The sequence below is a fragment of the Haliotis asinina genome, chromosome 6 (assembly GCF_037392515.1).
Source record: "Haliotis asinina isolate JCU_RB_2024 chromosome 6, JCU_Hal_asi_v2, whole genome shotgun sequence".
Taxonomy (NCBI): Eukaryota; Metazoa; Mollusca; class Gastropoda; order Lepetellida; family Haliotidae; genus Haliotis; species Haliotis asinina.
In genome coordinates, this window is record NC_090285.1 from 37364350 (window position 1) to 37385311 (window position 20962).

General features: G+C 36.0%; 2 protein-coding genes across 9 annotated transcripts in view; one reads left to right on the forward strand and one right to left on the reverse strand.

Moving 5' to 3' along the window:
* LOC137287639 (synaptotagmin-7-like) overlaps positions 1–9414 on the forward strand; it is a 243029-nt gene extending 233615 nt beyond the window's left edge. For 4 of the 5 annotated variants that reach the window (XM_067820020.1, XM_067820018.1, XM_067820022.1 and 1 more), the window contains one exon: positions 5354–8358. In XM_067820020.1, the coding sequence (XP_067676121.1) occupies positions 5354–5658 (305 nt within the window). In that variant the 3' untranslated portion in view covers positions 5659–8358. Of the gene's footprint in view, positions 1–5353 lie in introns of all 5 variants that reach the window. The other variant, XM_067820021.1, reaches the window with a different exon arrangement.
* A 4770-nt stretch (positions 9415–14184) lies between these two features.
* The window catches only part of LOC137288246 (ADP-ribosylation factor GTPase-activating protein 2-like), a 38475-nt gene continuing 31697 nt past the window's right edge, over positions 14185–20962 (reverse strand). For all 4 annotated transcript variants that reach the window (XM_067820707.1, XM_067820706.1, XM_067820705.1 and 1 more), the window contains one exon: positions 14185–19575. In XM_067820707.1, coding sequence (XP_067676808.1) covers positions 19558–19575 — 18 coding nt within the window. In that variant the 3' untranslated portion in view covers positions 14185–19557. The remainder of the gene's footprint in view (positions 19576–20962) is intronic.

The following is a 20962-nucleotide window of genomic DNA, read 5'->3' on the forward strand; positions in this document are numbered from 1 at the left end:
GAACACTTGTTCTTCATGTGACCCCTTTATTTTTTCCCTCAGTATATACCACCTGAACATTTAACCACTAAAAATTGTGCATTCACAATTCATAGTCCAACTTCCTCACAACATCAACAGAATCAGCATCCAAATATAAGCACATTTGTAGCATTCGTTATCAGAAATGTGTGAATGTGCCATATGTTTCCATTCTGTTGACATTGTTTGTACAATAATATACCTCAAGACATGTTCAAACATCAGATCTGACCTCTTAAACTTGCCCAACATCCTGCTTAATCATAAATCAATGGAGATCGAATTGTAACAGGTCAATTTCTGCCGCTGGTCAGGACAAAGTTAATGTGGATTAATGTGTCACACGAGGGTCGGTCCGAGACAAAATAACTTGAATATAAAACAGTATCAGAAGATTATAAGATCAATATTGACCCAGCAGATCAAACAATACTGTCCAAACATCAAAGCATAAACATAATATCTTTTTCTGTTAATACAATAAAACAGTTTGCCCACAGATCAATCTGATCCACATACTGGCGAAAGTTGTCCGATTCCAAAATGGCGCTATTGTGTTTTGGATGTATTTGAATACAATCATCAGACCAAGAACCGGTAAAACAAGTAGACATGGCATGTTTATATGCTCAGAATAGCTGGGGGTAACAAGCGAGTGTACCACCTTGAATATCTCTGTTAATTGGTGAGCCAGATTTCAATTTTCTTCTCGGTTGTATGGTAGTGATAAGTTAACCAGCTTCTCCGTAGTGACATGAAATTCTTCAAGGGATACCAATGTCTTTATTGATCTTTAAGCAAATGGGAAGATTCAACTTCTCTTTTGGGCTGTTAGGATTAGGGGAAAAGACGAAGGTGAATTTTGGTCAATAAATTGAATTTTCCTCCTGAGGAATGTCATTTTTTACGTGGTAAAAGGTTAAAGGTTTTCTGTTTCTTCTTTCGTATACAATACCCAAGCTGTTGCCTCATGCAGATGGTGATCAATATCAGGTAAAAACTGTTGATGTTAACATTTCAAAATCAATTTTCAAAATCCATTATCTATTTGAGCATAAATAATTGAGGTATCATATTAATTTTAAATTATCTTAAATTTAGCTTTTATTGACTTTTAAAGATTGTTGTTATGATCACATGATTATGTAGATATAGTTTGCTCATTGTTAACATGTATTTGTATGCAGTTTCACTTTGGGTTTTTTAGATATATGGCAGTAATCTGTAAATATTCATGTCTGGACCAGACAATCTAGTGATTAACATCATGAACATTTATCTACGTAATTGGCATACGCTGACAAATGTCAAGCAGGTCAACATGTCTGATCATCTGATCATCTGATCATGTTAGTTGCCTCCTACATAACACATGGGATGTTGAGGACAAATTCTAATCCAGATTTAAAACTTATTGTAGTAAATTTTTAAAATTTTTAATTTTTAGTAAACAGATTCACATATTGGGAAAGAACGTGTTTGCATTTTGTGTATAAACACACCAGCACAACAAAAAACGTTTCCATTTTCAATCTCTGCCAAATTGACTTCTTTGGTGAATTAAATTTCTTTTATCAATATTTGAACACTTCAAACAAACATTTCCCTTATAGCATATTTCTTTGCAGGATCTTCTCATTTTTTGTCACCATTCTGCTCTTCGCCAGACATATTTAATAATTCAGGCTGTTATGTGTATGGTGTGCCAAGTTAGGGCAGTGAGTGACCAGTGCAACCACGGAAACAATGAAAATATTTAGTTTTCGTAGACAACTGCAGAGAGCTGCCCCTAAGAGTGAATAGGGAATGAGATCTTTCCTTTGATCATGCCCATCTGCAGAACATCATATGAGAAACAGTCGATAAAATTACGCTAGACTTCTGTTGATTGATATGGACCTTGACCTTTCACTGATACTGAACCTTTTTTCCGTCTTTTAGATTACTTTCCTTGTTTTATGGCTAAGTGTTCTCATAGATAGGGAATTATTGTGGCATTAGATCTTGGTGATTGAATTTAAAATCCATTAGCCTGGAGATGTGTGTAAATATTTTCAATAGAATGAGTTTTAAGCATGTGGTGGTATTTGAAAATGCATGAGGAAATTTTGCAGAACTTCTGCCATGAAGGCTTTCAATATTTTTACATTTGAGTGGGCCATGTTATTGGAGTGGAATTTTAATTTTGCGTTCCAAAAGTATAAACTATCTTTATTATTCACCGTGAAAGCCAATGTTTTTGGTTGCAGCAAAATCTTTGACCTGTGTATGATGCAACCTTTGATGGCATTCAATGGAAGGTTTTTGAATTACAATGGCTATCTGGAACTTAAATGCTTTTCTGGAGTGTGATTGTTTGGCTTGTCTACATAATCAAAGAGATTTATCTAACCGACTCAGGGATATGCTGTTTTTATTGACTTTGTGTGGCCTGCTGGGTCATATGGGGACAGAAGTACATACGTTCATCATATAATAAATAGCTCAATAAGACAATCAGAAGATGCATAAATGATGCATAAAATTGACATTCATGTGTAGCATATGTACTCCATCACTGCTAAGAGTAAACACAATATGTTAGATAAACTAGAGGAGAGTAAATGACAGTCGTAGTAAAGAAAATGTAAGATTCTGCTTAATTAGAAACAGGAATTGATTGAACCAGGATTTGAACCCAAAATCATAAGTTCCTGGCACCGAAAGGGAGACAACTTTGCTCTGAAAATTGTCTTGGTGTAGACTGTGAGGTTGTGTGTGCCACTGGTAAGTTGCAGGAATGGCTAAAATGATGAGTAATCAGAAATATCAATGAGAAAAATGATTATTGATTATCAATACAAAAATTGTGTTATCAATGATATTGTATATTAAATTTTGGGATAGAAAAAAAGTTTAATTTTCTCAAACAAAATGCAAATTTAGGACTTAATTCATGGTATGGAAGATGTTTTGTTAATAATAAGCCTTTCTTCACCAGTTGTGTGAAATATATTCATTTCTTTCAGACATTTCTGCTCAAAGTTGCCTCTCTGGTATACGAGGGGATATCAAATGGTAGTGAGCCTATATTCTTGATGTCCACTGCTTGTAAAGGTTCCATTTTATTGTGAAGGTTCATTAGCAAAGCCATTTCCAAAGTTACACATATGTGGGTAATGTGGTTCACAAGATATGAGTAATCACAACACTTTGGGGTATAATATTTGTAAAAAGAATGCTGAAAATGAAAACAATATGTCATTCCGTACGTCTTGGATAATGGTATGTCCTCGGATAAAATCATATAAAATATGTTCAAGAATGGTATGTAATGTATTCCTGTCATAATCAGCCAAAGATAAAGATTGCTTGATTTAGGTGTAGACAGGGGCTGTTTCTTAAGGACACACCCACTTTGATCTTTCACGAACATTGTGTCCAGATATTCAAGCTGGCACTGTTTACAATATATTGGAACACTTAAGTGACCTTTCAGTATTTAGCTTAGACCCTTGTCATCATGTATGAATAGCCAATACATTAGAATCAGATATGTCCTTATGATGAAGTCATATGGAAGCGAATGAGTAGTGTCTCTGAAGCCAGCCTTTTCAGTAAACAAGAAGCAGGGAGTCACTTTAACAAGTGATTGTACTTTCAAAGTGCTTTTTATGTACTTAAATGTATAAGTTTGACGTTCCGATACAGGTTCTTGTAGAATCTGTATCAAAATGTCGCAATCACACAATAAAGAAGTTGTTATCCATAACAATTTGTCCTATTTGTACACCTCAACTTCTAAAATGCCACTCAAACAAGTTAGTCGTAACTTAATGTTAATTTAACACACTTACAACTATCTCAGAGATAAGAGAGCTTTGAAAATCTAGGCCATTGTCATTAATAACAAATGCGGTATGGTTGTATCTGATAAAATAACACATTCAGTGTCAGACTCTACTTCAGCATTCAGACCTGATAGCATTAAATTGAAAACATAGCCATCGGCGAAGGACACTGATTCAATTTAAACTTGAATGTTAGACAGGATGTAATTTTCATGCAAAATTATTCTGCCTTTGTCTTGAGAAGTTTTTATTGAATATTGTCAAATTGTCCAATGTGTTTCCATGAAAATCGATATGATTTTCAAGTTTTTTGTACAATTTATAATCCAGTCTTCATGCTTATGGCAATATATGGACAGTTGTTTGTTACTGTGCATAGATAATCTCTCTGTTGGGAAATACATTCAGGAGCTTTTGTAATCCCATGATACAGATTAGAAAAGATTCACATCACTGCACATTTTTGCTAAACTGATTCCGGAGTTCCTTGCTTTTGGATGAGAATCGGTCAGAGATACTATCAATTTTAAACACTTTTAGACCTTTATCTACTGACAGAAATAGTAACATTAAATTACATGTCGGAAATGGAAATTTCCGTCTGCTTGGTTGGAATTTATGAAAGTGGATGAAAGAATAATATAGTTAAAGTGATAAATATCTGTTACTACCAACATGCCAGGGGAAACAGCTAGAGTTCAGTCAATGACAATGGTGTGAAGGTGATGTCAGTGAACTTAACCTTCAAAGAAAAGATTTCTCAAATAATGTACGTGTGCTATGATGTATATAAGGATTGTGTACTTTCAATTTATAGTAGGTTTTAAATCATGGTACAAATATCGTTGATGTAAATATGTTAGATTTGGGATTACTCAGTTAAGTAGATTCTTATACTTCCTTGGGTTCAAACCTACACTCACACTAATTGCCAGCATACAAGATCAGCTATCTAGCCCCCTCAGCCATCCCAGCTTCCACAATATTGTCAATTTATTGCTGAATATGGGTTGCAGATTTGCTACATCACCAGGCATAGTTAAGTAAAGTAAATCTCTTCTCAAATGTGTCACTTGATGATTGAGGGCTCAAACAACAAACAAGCAAACTTTACTTCTTTGTTGAGGATTCTGGCTTGTCCACCATTGATTCAGCAGACGGTCCAAGAATTATTTTAGGTGACTCATTACAGTCTAGTGCATGATCAAATGTACATGCCATTGTCATTTTCTTTCATTGTTTTCATCTATTGAAACTATCAATAGTTTAGTGTTTGAGTGTTTTGGTTTGCCAAGGGAATAGTAATAGTCTCATGATATCAATGTCAGCTCTTGTTCCATTTGTCTTCAATAATTTATTACCCGAGCACCATGAATGAACAATTGATATGTACCATTGTTGCCATGAAACATTATATCTCACTCTTATCAGTAATGTTTCAAAATTTTTTATTTTGCCAATTCATTGTGACGTCTTAGTAGTTGTCTCCCTTTTCTGTGCAGATCCCTACGTGAAGATATGGCTGATGCAAGGTGGGACGAAGGTGGAGAAGAAAAAGACCATCATTAAGAAACGCTCCCTCAACCCTGTATATAACGAGTCTTTTATATTTGACATTCCATGGGAGAAAATGCGTGAGACATGTCTGGAAGTCTCTGTAATGGATTTCGACAAGGTGGGTCGAAATGAACTGATCGGCAAAGTCATTTTGGGAGCTCACAGCGGTCCGATGGAGACACGGCACTGGAATGATATGGTTTCCAAGCCTCGCCAACAGGTGGCGCAGTGGCACCTCCTCAAAGATTGATGCAGTGTTCACCATCAAGAGGAGAAACATCTTGCAGGAGGCTTGGTGACAAAAGGGAAATCACTCTGAATGTAATGCACACAAAGGGAGATCACTCCAATCACACTTGTCAAAGAGAGGTAACTCTTGCAGGATTGATTTGCCAAAGGAAATGCAGCATTGTAGACATTGGATGATAACGCCTTGGTGATTTGATGCTGGTGGTTCCAAGATTGTGTGTTTCCTTTGGAAGGCTGATGGAAATACCATACTAGGATTAATCACTAGGAAAACATAGCAGATTTAGTCATGTTGGTGTGGCTATGTACTGTGAATTGTGTTAATGAACTGTGAGTACCACCTACCATTGTGATATAGTCCTAGTTGTGCACTTAGTGGAGGGGAGACAACTCTCAGTACCAGCAGCCTTGAACATGATTTCACAATCGGATCATCCTATATTTTGTCCTGTAAGGCCCTCTGTATTTTGTCCATGGCAAGGATGGGAAGGAAGCTGAAATGTCGCCATGTTGCCCTGTCAACAGGATTGTGTAGGTGTCAAGCAACATACTGCTTCAGTGTAGATTTTGTATGAAGAAAATCAAATGCTTTACTGAAAGCCCAATTGATTTTTAAGGACATGTGGATTATTACATTCCAATATCGATTTTCACAATGGATATTTACAATAACATGGTAACTGATAATGCAGATTTTCTGATCCGAAGAGCGAGACAGCCTTGAAATATGGTCAACAGTAATATTCCCCTTCAGGCTTATGATTATTTTCTCTTGACGAGGACCAGGAACACGTGGTTTTGTGAAAGAGTTTGTGTTCATGCAATATACAAGTATTGTCATCTGCTCTTATGCATGTTCAGAATTTGGAATTATATGTTTCATGTGAAGAGGAACGGAAATCCAAAGACAAACACTTTACAATATTGATACTTTGCCCATGACCATTTTAGATTTGCATTTCAGTTGTACATATTGTATTTTAATTGGTTTTCTTTATGAATGGAGCAGGAAATCCAGGTGCTTTTCGTCTCACTCTCCCCAGATAAATGAACAAGTTTCATATTTAACTTGGACACATGATAAATCTTCATATCAAACTCGCAGACAAATTTATCTCGACAAGCACTCTTACTGAATGTTTTTAAATCTGGACTGAAAGAATGAGACAATCAAAATGGCATCCTATTGCGTCTGTGTACCTTCGTTTTTTGTGGATGTACAATGTTTTGGTTCATATCATTGCATTCCACACAAAAAATCCTGTCTAGTACCATGCAATGGTTCTTGACCGAAATAAGGTATTTATACAAATTAAGCACATCAGTAGCTGAAACAGCGATTTCCTACATGCATTTGAGTGGTCTCGTCACCTCTTGCAGACGTTCCACCTTAGAAATGGTGCACAAGCCTCTAAGATGACACTTGCAATAGACTAAGCAAGAGATTACTGTAGATGTGTCGATGTCCTACAACAGGTAAACACTTGGACACAGCTATAGTGAATGTGCGGGTTGTTGGTAGTTACACTGCTATAGAAGTGCATTTGTGGCCTAGGAGTTAAAGCATTTCTGTTGCTGGCCCCTCTCAAGTGGAAGGCAATGGTCAGTCATGATCACCTCTTGGAAGTGTCATGGTGGACTCTGGGACTGGGTGAGAAAGCGAGTCATTTTGGGCTGATAGCATCAAGACAGGGAATAAAAACTTGAATTTGTTCTCGTTTACTCAGGATGGCTTGTCCCACAGAATCGCCAACCCGCTGACAAACACAGAGAGACAATATATATACACTCTCATGGTCAGTGACAGCAATAATTTGAGCTGCACCGATGATACTTTGACAATACTGTGACCCAGTGGCAAGGATAGAGTGATTTTTGTACACCGTGGATAGATTTCCACTCATGCCTAATGATGGGATGGGTTTCTGGAGAGTATTGGCTCCAAGAGGAACATTGCGGCACCAAACTGCGTCGTCTAGTGTCTATGTACAAACAATGCAACAAGGGAAATAACTCTTGACAACATGTTGTTACTAGGGACATGCGTGGTCCAGTTTGACGTAGAAAAGTATACCTACATCATGTGACCAGTTTTGACCAATGGGTGGCCGACATTGCTGTGCAAGTAGAGGTAAAAAGCTTTGCAACCTATTGGGCTTACATGAAAAAAAAATGGTTTGCTACATACCTGATATTTAAAGTACATGTATTTTAAAGTCTGACAAGGCATGATATGAAATTCTGTCTGAAATCTGTTTGTTGTTGTTAGTCAAGAGTTTGTTTTACCCGTCCCTTCAGGGAGGTGAGGCAAACACATGCACCTGGATTTCAAAGAAGGTATGACTGACTTCTTGGTCACCCTAACGATTAATTTCAGCAGTGTTTTTTTCCCCTTTCCTCTTATGATGCCAGTTTACATGTTTTAATACATATTAATTCTTCCGTAATTGATATGTTCATTGGAATGCCTTTTAAAATATGTAAATAACTGCTAATATATTTTTAGTATTTATCATGTATTCCTCCATGTACATGTAATATTTTCCTAACCAATGTTTTAACACTTCTCTACCAAGACTTTTAAGAAGTTTAATTTACTTGTGGGGAATGATTATTAATTCATGTTGCCATACAGATATCATATAAGTTGTGAGTCTGTGCGATCTGTCATCTTTCTTTGTTTAAATGCAGTATACAAAAATATCTACTTATTATTTATGTAAATGGTTCAAAAACAACCTTTGATTAGATTGATCTGACATTAGCCTTTGTGAAATGTAATTTCAGCTTTTAGTTTGCCAAAATATCTGTAATGTGTGATAGCTTGTCAGTGCAAGAATGGACAAAACATTACCTTGTGAAAAAAAAAGTGTGAATTTATTTATTATTTATACGGGGTGTGGTCATGATATTTTTGTTTTATTTCTAGGGTGTAAATAGCAATATATTTATTTAATAGCCCACTATCGTGGTCTATATCATTTATAGATTGTAATGTAATCCTCTATTAGAAAGTAGAGTGAGTTGTGGGGAAATAGTATTATCCTTATTTAGCGTATTATCAAAAAGGGTTTTAGAACCTGATTATTAACCTTTAATATTTGCATACATGTATTGTGAAGAATTCAAGGAAAGTTCATGAACTTGTCAATTTTTAGGGACATTCATAAAAAGACTATTACTGACCTTTGCTGAGGGTCACAATAACAAATGGACTCTAATCTTCGTATAGCTTGGACATCTATCTGAATGACTGTAAGGATTTGTTTTTTCAAAGAAGGGACATGAAAAAGGATTTTCATGGAATCTGGACAATCATTTGGGAGGGTAATACTTTTCCATATGAAAATATCATAATAGTAAATATAGTTGATGTCTGCAGATGAATATTGATTTATTCTTATGAATTTTATTGTTTCATTGATGATTATCTTATGATTTATACAGTGCTTTAATCAGTGCTTTGATTCTCCTGAAATGTGGAAATAAACTGTCATCAGCTTTGAAAAGTTCAAAAGGATAAGAGAGAAATGAAAAGCGCTGCGATTTGCTGTCATGTGTTTCTTAATATATTGAACTGACCATGTGTCCATGTTCTCTTGAAATATACCAAACAGCAAAAGAAACACAACTCTGGCTTTTTCTCAAGTTTTGGAATAGAAAACCTTAACATGAACTCTTACTTTATGAGATTTCAGGTTTTCAAAGCTTTGTTTCTTTTGTTGTTCAGTATATGATAAAAATCATCATTCAGACATTGAATCTTTTTCATAGCTGAAAGTGTTCACCCATTCTATGGAGATTGAATATTCAAGAAGATTTCTGATAAATTGTTTCAGCAGCATTTAGAGAATGTTTTCAATAATGTTTTTTGTGGTATTACTTCCTTTTAATTAATGAAAGTGACATAAGGAAGCACAAACCTTGATAATGCTGATAGCATCTATACCGAAACATTGCTTACATCAATAATATATATGTTCTATATCCACAGAACTTTCTCAGTATTTCTAATATGCAAGGTTTAATAATAATAGTAATGATAATACATGCGTGCATTTAATGCTCAGCAATTCACAATTATGATATGTTCTATGTGCTTAGGTATGACATTGTAACTCAGTTTAATGCCATACCCTCAGTAAGACTTTTTAGAATTAAGAGTATATGAATACTTTCTTTCGTAAAAATTTGATATACTATATATTTTATTGTATTTAATAGAGGGCATGAATTTGCCCTACCATGGTGGTTCTTTTCGGCTCAACTATGATCCATCATTGAGTTGACTGGATAGGATTAACCAGATAGAGATAGAGTTCAAAGGACTTCTGAAAAAGCAGCATATTTAATTCATGAAAAATCTCTTTGAAAATAATAGAAACAATTCATCGAGAAATTTGATTGATACTCAGGCTTCTCATTCTTGTTGTTTACTTCCTGTAAACAGATGTTTAACATCCTGAAAGTTGGCTTATTTGCTCTCTGGAGATTTGGATTGTTTTTTATGAAATCCATTAGTGCAATGACCTGATGGAGGTCTGTTGCTGCGTTCATCATTGTCCAGTAAAGATCTCTGTCACTCCTTTATATGACATTTGGAAGTATGGAGTATCTCCCTTGTCCAGCTGTGGAATGACATGGTGCAAACATTTGGGTGAGCAACTTGAAAGATTTTGTTATGAATGGAACAGACGGTTGAAGGTTTCAAGACCATCCCAAGATGTACAGATACAGGGCCCAGTAGCTGTATATATTAAAATAAATATACATATGATATATATATTTTGTACAGTAAATAAATACAGATCACATGTATAAAATAGTCTAGATATTTAACAGAAACTAGCTGCCGAAACTGTGCTGCATAATCCATGTTCAGTGTTGCTTGGAATTAGTTTGACATGTGATTGCAATGAAAGCAGTATTTTGTGCACATGTGGAAATGTCTTTGGAACGATATGCACTATTCTGTCAAGGCAATGCCTTTCTTTCATGGTCAAATATGATCAAGTTAAATTAGGATAAAACGCTGTCCAGCCAGATTTAAGAATATCAGTGCATTTAATAACTGATTAAAAATATGATTTAGCAATGAATTAACAGGCAGGTTCCAGAACAGAGTAAAATGGTTACCCAGCCATTGCATGTTTAATCTGATGTTGAAGGGCTGTAAAACTGCCTATTCTCCAGCATTGTCCATAGGTTGACACCTTCCATTTGCATTCATAGTGCAAATTTGTCAGACACAATGGTGATCTGTTCAGTGTCTGGTCTCTGTAACAAATTGTGAAAATCACATCTTTCTGTCAAGCAGACACACTGATGTACCTGAAGACTCCTCATGGAGACTGGAATTTCCAATGTTATTAAGTACTTCTAACATGGTTGTGAGTGCATTAAGTGCCTATGTTTGGTACAGTCAGATCTGATTTTCTCATCAGCAAACAAACCATGAACAATTTTTAAGAACAAAATTGCCAGATTTTCCGACATATTAATGATGATTAAATTATTGAATGGGGAAATACATTGATTATATGAGGTACCATGCTGAAAGAGCGACAATACAAGGTGAATTATCCAGAAAATGTGTTTGGCAAACTTAACCAATCAGATGAAAATGTTTTAATCTGTTACTGTTACATGATGGCTCTGCACTATATGGTATACAACTACTGACATTGTATGAGGTTGGTTCATGTATTTATGAATCTGAAAACAGCAATAACAAATTAACCTAAGACTTTGTATACTTTCAATTATCTTCTTTTACAAATTTGTCATCATTTATCAGAGTTGTGTCCCTTACCCATGGTCAATATGTCCTGATTACGACCTAAGTTGAATCCTACCTTTTCTTGGAATATCATCCATGCTGAATCTAACATACTGCCAGAATAATATCTGTGATCAGCTTGATGTCACAACTGTCACTATCCTGAATGTGGTACACACCTACTTGTGACATCACGTTGAGCTTTCATTCCACATGAAGCAGACCTGTTCTACCTATATGGAACAGTAGTCATCTGCACTTCCTGAAATCCAACTTGATGATGTACGAAATCCACTTCAACGTCAATGTATTCTACCCAAGTAACAATTTCAATTTATACTACCAGAATTCAATAATTTTCGCATTATTGTTTGACGCTAATATCATTTTAAGACAGGATATTATAAACTGAAGATCATGACCTTTTCTTTCTCCGACTTGTCTCTCCAATGACAGGTAAGCATCCACCTCTTAGTACTGAGGTCAACAATAGAGCTAAAAATTGACATTAGTGTCATAGTATCAGTTAAATTTATAGTTTCAAATTGTTAAACTTTAATTTTTTAGTCCTTCCTGTTTTTTTGATGATTTCCTTCAGTTTACTGCCAATAATCAAAAGTGTTTCACAAAATTCACAATGTAAACATCAATTCATTATTTTCATGAATTTTTTTGTGAACAGTACCTCATCTCTTTTTGAAATGATTTCCAAGAAGAATTTATCATTTTGACAAAATGGTGCATATTGTTATTCAGCGGGATGACCTTTGCTCTGGTATTTAGGCAGCACAATATGTGTGTAGTGTATAGTTCTACCCATGATACAGCAGGCAATATGCACTCTCAATGTTCGTTGTCTGATGCTACTGGTCAGCTTGCAGGTCATACTGCAATGGCCAAACCCCTGCAGAAATGAAAATCAGGATTCATATCCCAATCTTCACGTAGCGTAGTGTTGTGTCTTCTGGCGAGAAAGACGTACCAGTTTCAGATTTTCAGACCAAACATGACGAAAGTGTATGCATGTTTAACTTGAACTTTGTAACCTTCTGTCTGAAAAACATACGCTGTCCTCTTCAATGTCATGACGGCTGTTTGAATGCCTCATCCATAAGACTCTTCATTCATGTTACCAAGACCCAACCAATCCATTTTGGTGCTAATGTTTTGTCTTAAAGAAAATAATTTTTAGTCCCAGAGTTAGAATTTTCAACTGGGTCTTCTACATTGTAGTTTTTTCTTTGTTGTCTTGGTAACCACAGTTGGTTCAAACTCTTCCTATGTTATTCATTTACTACCAGTATATTCATTTATATAAAATTCTATGGCCATTTTTTTTTTCAAAGAAGAGAAAATCATAATTAGCATGATTTCTCTTTGACACGTCCGTACTAGGTTTCTGATTTGATGGACATATTTTCATAAACAAGAGGCAGTTTGTGCAAAAGTTGAAAAACTGTGAAAGCTGTTTGTTCAATTTGAGATGCATTTCTTTTCAGAATGCATTCAAATAACAGCATATCCAAACTTGGTGTTTAGAAAGCAGAGATGAAGAAACATGAAACAATGGTGGGAGTACCAGTAACCCCTCACTTCTTATTGTGAAACAGTGTATCATTGTGCGGTATGTGCCAGGTGGGACAGAGCAAAAGGTTTGTTGCTTATGAGATTTAACCTACATCCCCGCCAACTCTACCCGACCTTGTTAAAAAATTACTTCTTAAAAAGATGTTTCTGGTTCAGTCAGTCTGAAGTTTATGTACTAGATATTGAACAGTATTTATGCCATCAAACTTCTGAACTAGTCCCTCTCTAGATTAGGTCCAGGGCCAAATGTTCCTTGACATGATACTATAAAAGTAGTTGGCAGGGGTGGAAATAACATTAAAATTGCTAGTGTACTTTGGTTTTACATGTGCCACAGAACCAATTGCCCTGATATTATCTCCCCAATACTGGCCGATTTTGTCGATTTTACAAATAAGCAGCATAATGATCATTGGAAAGTCAACTGGACAACGGAACAGCTTGTATACAAATCTGCTTGCCCAACAGAAAAAACACTGGACTTGGACGTCAGGCAATGTGTTACTTCCGCACCTGAAACTGGAGTGACAAATTCAAACACAGTGGTTACTTATTGTGCTTCCCAAACCATTTTACAAGATAATATTTTGTGTTCTTAACGATCTTGAATGAAGTTATCTTAAAAAGGTTTTCTTGTTACAAACCAGCCATTGACATAATGGGACCCATGTTACTGAACCATCTATCAAACAAGTTGTAGAAGTGGATCCTCACAACAATGTTCCTTGAGACCATTCAACTTTTGATAGAGCTGACCATTTTAGGACTTACTGGTGGTTTTGAGTTAGGTCGTAAGGATCATTTTCAGGTTCACTTCAAATTACACGACGCATTAACATTTGGTTGTCATCTGAGCTGACACGTATGAAGCATCTCTATCAAAAGTTGAGTGGAAAATTAGTCGTGGCACACACATAAGAAGCGAGGGGCCCATCTCCCCGTCAACCACATCACTATCTGTCTCAGTGTCTAGGTCAATCAGTGTTCAATATTGTTTTGACATAAATGTACATCTGTCAGAGTAACAAATGAAAATAAAATACAATGTATTAGAGACTGATGGTGTTGGTTTTGTTTTCATGAAAACCAAGGTTTTGTTTAATGATCCCGTCCTAACCTGAATGGGAGTATGTAAAGTCCAAAAAAGAGAGGACACCAGCCTGAAATAAATGACTTTTTATTCATATTTTATATGTATATTTCTGCAAGTTCCCATCGAGGATGATGCATGTATATATATATATGTACAGTTGGAGCCCCGAGGTGGATGGCTTTGACACAAGGTAGATCAGAAGACAGCCTACAGTGCAACACAAGAAACAAAATCCTGACAGAAGTCCTTTTGATATCTTTCATATCTCCAGGGTTCTCACTACACCCTCACCAACCAGTGGATTCATGGTTCTTCCCATCCCAAACTACTTCACCCTGGTTTTCACAGTCATTTTACAATCACTGACATAAGGGAGGTAACTCATGTTAACTAGAAACTAAGCCCAATGCCTGTTTAACGCCCATGAAGACTTCGTTTTCTTTACATGTCGGTCAGTTTTTCAAAATTGATCTATTTTGGAAACTCAATCATTATTCATAGGATTGGCTGCTTTTTTTCGCTGTTGCCAACTTATAATGAATTTGTTCTCCACAAACATTCTGATGAGTAAGTAGTGTAGTGTGGCCAATCGAAAAGGCAAATGGAAATCAGAGGCAGGTAATCTGAGACTACAAGATCCATGGGAATATATCCATGGATTGGTGTTAGTTCGCTGAAAAGAGATCTATAGAGATATCAACGATGTTAACCTGCTGACCCTACAATCCTAACAAAGAGTTAGTTGGGTTTTAAGCCATTCTCAGTAACATAACAGCAAAGTCACCAGACAACAGAAATAGGCCTGACACATACCATCAAAGCATCCCTTCACAAAGACAAGAGGTTACCCCACCATGCCAAACAAGTTAGCTCATGGGTGAGATTTTCTTTCCTGTGTTGACCAGTACTAAAGTTAAATAAACAGAAAACAATCCCGTAAATATAGCTTTTTCTTTATCTCACAGATGAACCCTTGACAAAACATGAAAAGAAATATTCACATGTAACATTGTTAACAAATGTCCTAAATGAATTAATGAAGAGCCTCAACACATGAATCTGACGTCCAGGATTTCAAACATCTATCACTACACTGATGTTTATGTCCATTCTTAGTTGTGTCGACACAAAAACATCACAGTTTACTTGACTAGTAAATAAATTCAAACAATAACATTTATAAGGGCCTGTCAAACAAATGATAAATGCAAACTGACACATGTGAACAAACTGATGAAAGATACATTAACAAAATAAGAGACTTCTGTGTAATGTCAGTGGTAAAAGTTACATCATCTGCTTTGGACACTGTACAAACATCATATCATTCTATTTTTGGCATATTTTCACATGAAAAGAAAGAGCGAAGAGCATGCAGCTTTCTTTATCCCAAAATGTTCTTTCTGAGCTCTCATTTTCAATCTGTATTTCTAACAAAGAAAAACGTAATTATGGTATAATTTTACGCTTTAAAACTGTTGCTATTCACCAGCAAATACAACCCACAATATCTTTCATGGACGGTTATGGAAAGAATAATATTAAATAATCATTTGTTATTAGGATGATAGTATCGATACGCCCTTTAGCATATCATCATGCAAAGTCATTACAAGTTTGAAAAAGTTAGGAATAAGTTCAATCTATGCTACTCACAGTTCTTGCATTCACCATCATGATGGTGATCATCCGAACAGATGTGAAATAATGTTTTCCTATCAACAGTAAAAATCTGATTATCTTAGATTTGTTGAATTAATCTTCTCACTTGAAAAGAGACACGTAATAAATATATTTACCAAAAGCTTAGAAGCATATTAAAGGTAACCTTCATCAAAGATACATTGTAATAACCATGAAAACCATGAATAACATCACCTTGCACAGGCTACATCTCCCAAAATGTTCAACAAAGAATATTTATATATTTACAAGATTATATATATGTGAAGGACTGGACACGAGTGTACAACTCAAGGCCAATTTAAACCAATATATTTGTGAGCATTAATATACATCTGACAAACAATAAGACTTTTCTCAAGGAACATTATATTATTACAACACCATTGCCGTTTCAAAAGGGGAATTACCTTTCCTACCCTGCAAAACAAGTATTAATTTTATTCCCTTCCTGCAATGTAAAACCATCCGAACATGAAATGTAAAGGACAAGGAAAGAATCTCTCAGAACAAAAACTCCAAAACATGGAATAGTTCAATGCTTAGTAACTGGGACTTAAAACTTAATTCAGCTAAAACTGACTATAATTGTGTCATTCTGGAGAAAGATATTACTAAAAATGTTACGAACAAGATATGCTTTGAAAAAAAATGGAAGACAAAAGGTAAGGAAACCACAAGCTAAACCATATTAACATTCAGGGGTAGATATTCAAAATATATTTACTGTTGCAAGAACTGCTAAAAATTCATCCCAACATCCCCACCCAGCAAATAATAATTGTACTATTTAAGATGTTTATGAAGACCACAATCATCATTGTGCTGTACTGAAGGCATTGGGATCCAATCCAACGTGAGCTTCATCTCACTAATGCAAAGGAAAGCCAAATGTGATGTGGGGCAAAGACACTGATGACCTCTGATTATGGGACTAAAATGGATTTGGACAGCAAATCCTCGCATGCCAAGGCAAGCAACTCTCCATCAATACCCCCGTAACATAATGATTTGTAAAGAACACAAAAGAATGTGCAATGTCATTTAGAAAGTGGTCAAATGCGACAGATGTTATATTTGGGATTACACTTTCTCAAAAAGTACACATTCTAGCACTTTTCTTGGATTGAGTCACATCTGGGATTCAAACCCACATCCTCGGAGGCTGCGGTGGCTGTGTGGGTTAGACAGTTGGCTGAGAACACAATTGCAATCCTACCATCAGCATTACCAACACCTGCAAGACAAGCTTCACTAACAGGACTATTTAACAAGGATAATGTAAATCAGCAAACTGGTCATTTGATATATGCTTTCTTACACCTTTGGAGAAAACATGTCCATCCTTCAAACAGACATATTTAAGACTATAAGCTTCCCTTATGTACATCCACAGGGGCAGAAGATGATAATTTCATGAAAACAACTTTGTATACTACTCAAAAGAAGTTAAACACAGAAAAGTTTTTGTAACATGAAAGAAAAGGGCATTCCTTAACTTCTTCATTGCACACTAATTTCACCTTATCATGTGATCCCCATAATAATAATTATAAGGCTAAATGAAAAAAAAAAAAAATAAAAAAAAAATAAAAAAAAATTAAAAACGAACCCAAAATCCAATGTTTCTCAGGTGAGGCTAAATCATGTATAAGGGAATATTATAACCAATAAAAGACATTTCCCCACTTATTACCTATGTTGTAGTCTAAAGCCTAGTTCAAAACATGCTCTGTTGTGTTAGTTGGTATTTTCGGCAGGAAACTATAAATGAGTTCTGCACTCATCAACTGAGTTTCACGTATAAGAACATTTTAAAAGTTGTACCTCTTCCTAACATTAAAGAAACAAATGTGAGTGAGTATGTTTTTATGCTGCTTTTAGCAACATTCTTGCAACATCACAGGCGTGCGACACCAGAAACATGCATCACATATTCTATCCACATGGGGAACCGAACCTGGGTCTTCGTGCTGATGAGCAAATGCTTCAACCGCCTGGCTTCCCCACTGCCCATCTGAGAAACGTTTAATTTTTTCATACAGCCTGACAAGTATTACTTGTTGCTCTCCTGTGGAAACACCCAAAAATTCTAAAAACAAAACTGGCAAGACATAGGAAAGTTCAGGCAGGCCTCTGAACCTATACTCATGGAAACAAATAAGGCAACACTTTCATTTGCATTCCCATATTTGTCTCCATGAGAATATTTTACTACTTAGAATGATAAAATATAATCCAAACAGCTGGACATTATGTGAAACATACAATGTATGACTATGTACAACAATGCATGTAAATAACAGTAAACGACATGCCTACATAAACCCATTCTCTCCAGATTTGAAAAAATTCAAACATTGTCATAATGTATTCCTACCCCAGTATTTACAACGCATAAACAACACAACATGATTTCAACAACTTGGCAACATCAAGCGATGATGATGATGAAATTCACAAGATCATGGGTGAAATGGCTGTCTGATCCCTCATTCCTGGCTGCAGAATTCATCCATATTATAAAAGAGCTGACTTGCAAGTTTTTCCAGTGGGTTCTCTCCTGTAGAAATTGGTCGACTCGTGAGACGTTAATGAGTGAAAAACATCTTATGTACCAGTCAGTAGAGTTTGACCAGTTAAGATACAAGAAGATATTACTTAAAGAATTGGCAATCAACATAAAGTGACCTGTTGCTTTAAGATAATGCAACCTGCAATACATAGATAAGACATTCTCTTGGAAAAACAATGCATCCTATCAAAACAATTTCTTCAATACTTTAAATATTTATGGAGCACATGATTTAAAAGCTGATTTTTCATCAATTCCTGAAATTTCCTTCATTTACATTGCTTTACTTTTTGTCAAAATTATGTATTTCTGATGTGCAGGTGGGTTTTTTTTTAATAAATCGTCCATTTAACTGAATATCCAGATATCCAGCCTTTGGTGCTGAAACGGTAGTGAGCATACGCTTCTGGTTTGAAATCACTTAAAAAATAGCTCGGTTGTTTTAATTTGCCAATTACAATTGACTGTGAGACAATTTTGTGTTGATTGCTTGGTTTGTAAAATTTACTGTCCGGAAACGGCAACTGCATATCAATTATCTACTGTAACTATATAACATAAGACTAAGAGATTTCAGGAAAATGACAAAATATTTGGGAGTCAGGTATCCGGGGTTCCACTATATAATTCTGACATCAGTGTCATAAAATCACTATGACATACATGCTTGCAAAGTGAACTATTTCCATCACGTTTCCATTGGTTGATATGTGACAGATAAAAATGCCACCTTTTCTTTATTTCATCATGGACCAACAATTAGGATTATTTCACAACTGGATTAGTACTGACACTGATCCATAATGATATCCTATGTACACTTAAACCTAAAAAAATGACCTATTTTCCAAGCCATGTTGCCTGGTTTGAGCAGCCCTTTTCAGTAACCTATAGTCTCAAGTTTCACACTTCAAGTCAGATTTTATCTTTCTAATGTTCTTGTCTTTCAATAAAAGCAGATATTACGCCTTACACGTCAGCTATCATTATTTGTGCCTATAAACCCAAACTTCAGTTTGAAGACAGAAAGCCATATGTGACCATAGTGATCTAAGGGAGAGAACCCTGCCTCCACCTCCCTCCACTAGAGAGGTTGCTGTAATGGTGAATGCCATGTCACCAATGTCTGTTAGTGTAACTGTTGGCGGCATGAAACACATTCCTGGTTTAGCATCAACATCGGTTAACTCCCATAGCGATCCTGCAACACAATACAAAACATAAGAGAAGCAGGCGACAAAACACTGCATGTTCTGGTGACCCCAATCTAATCCTCAAATTTATCTGTAGGTCAATATGGAAATGTTCTTTCACACCAGATACAGCAGTATTCCAATTCTAGTATGGGCCTAATCGAGTCTGCATCATGAAAACATGAGGAGATATCCACTCACTCACACAAAAGTGGCTGTGGATGCTTTTGGATTAGTAGGATTGCTGTAATATTGCCCAGATATGGGCTTCACACATTACACCCAATGGGGAGTAGAACCAGGGCCTTCAGTGTGACAGGCGAACCCTTCAACCACTGTGCTACCCCACACTGTAAATCTGATTCTGATTTTGGTAAGGTCCCAAAGATTCTGATTTTGGTAAGTTCCCAAAGATTCTGATTTTGGTAAGATTCTGAGTCTGATTATAGTAAGTTCCCAAAGATTCTGATTTTGGTAAGTCCCTAAAGATTCTGATTTTGGTAAGTCCCTAAAGATTCTCATGTTGGTAAGTTCCAAAGATTCTGATTTTGGTAAGTCCCTAAAGAATTTGAAATGTCCCTAAAATGGGATTCCTTACAGGTACCAAGCCTATCCAAGAATTCTCGTACGACAAGCATGATTTGCTGTAGATTAATTCTAGTCTGGATCTTCACAGGATATTGATGAAGGACTTAAACAAGAAGAAGACTTCTAATGACACAAAAGTACTACCACCTGAGAATGGGTACAGGCAGTAAAAAGACTAGGTTTTACATGGACGTCACTGACACTCCTTCAAACATTCTCGAACAATCAGCCCTTACATTACTGACAAACAATACCATAACTGTTCCAGATTTGAGCGTACATGTACTGACGTCATGCAGAAATGGTAAAATGTATCACAGAAGTAATCAATACAGATTCTGCAAGATAAAACCAGATCATGTTGGCAATTCACATAATCTGATGTTTTCAAGACGCTCGAAACATCCAACATTCCCAAACTTATGGTAAAGAGAGTTTTTTCTTCACAAAGACAAACATTGAAGGCTGAAAGCAAAGCTGTAGTAATCCCCCATGCATGAACCGATCACAGACAAGCCAACACAGGTTACATGTATAAGAGTGATGAGGATGTAGGTTTGTTGTTTAACGGCACACTCAGCCATATTCCAGCTATATACAGTGATCTGTAAATAATCAAGTCTGGACCAGACAACCAAGTGAACAACATGAGCATCGATCTGCACAATTGGGATACGATATGTCAACCAAGTCTGCAAACCTGACACCTGATCCCGTTAGTCGCCTTTCACAACAAACATGGGTTTCTGGAGACCTGTATTAAATCCATAAGCTGCAGATCCTTGTACAGCCAAGAGCAATAACTCA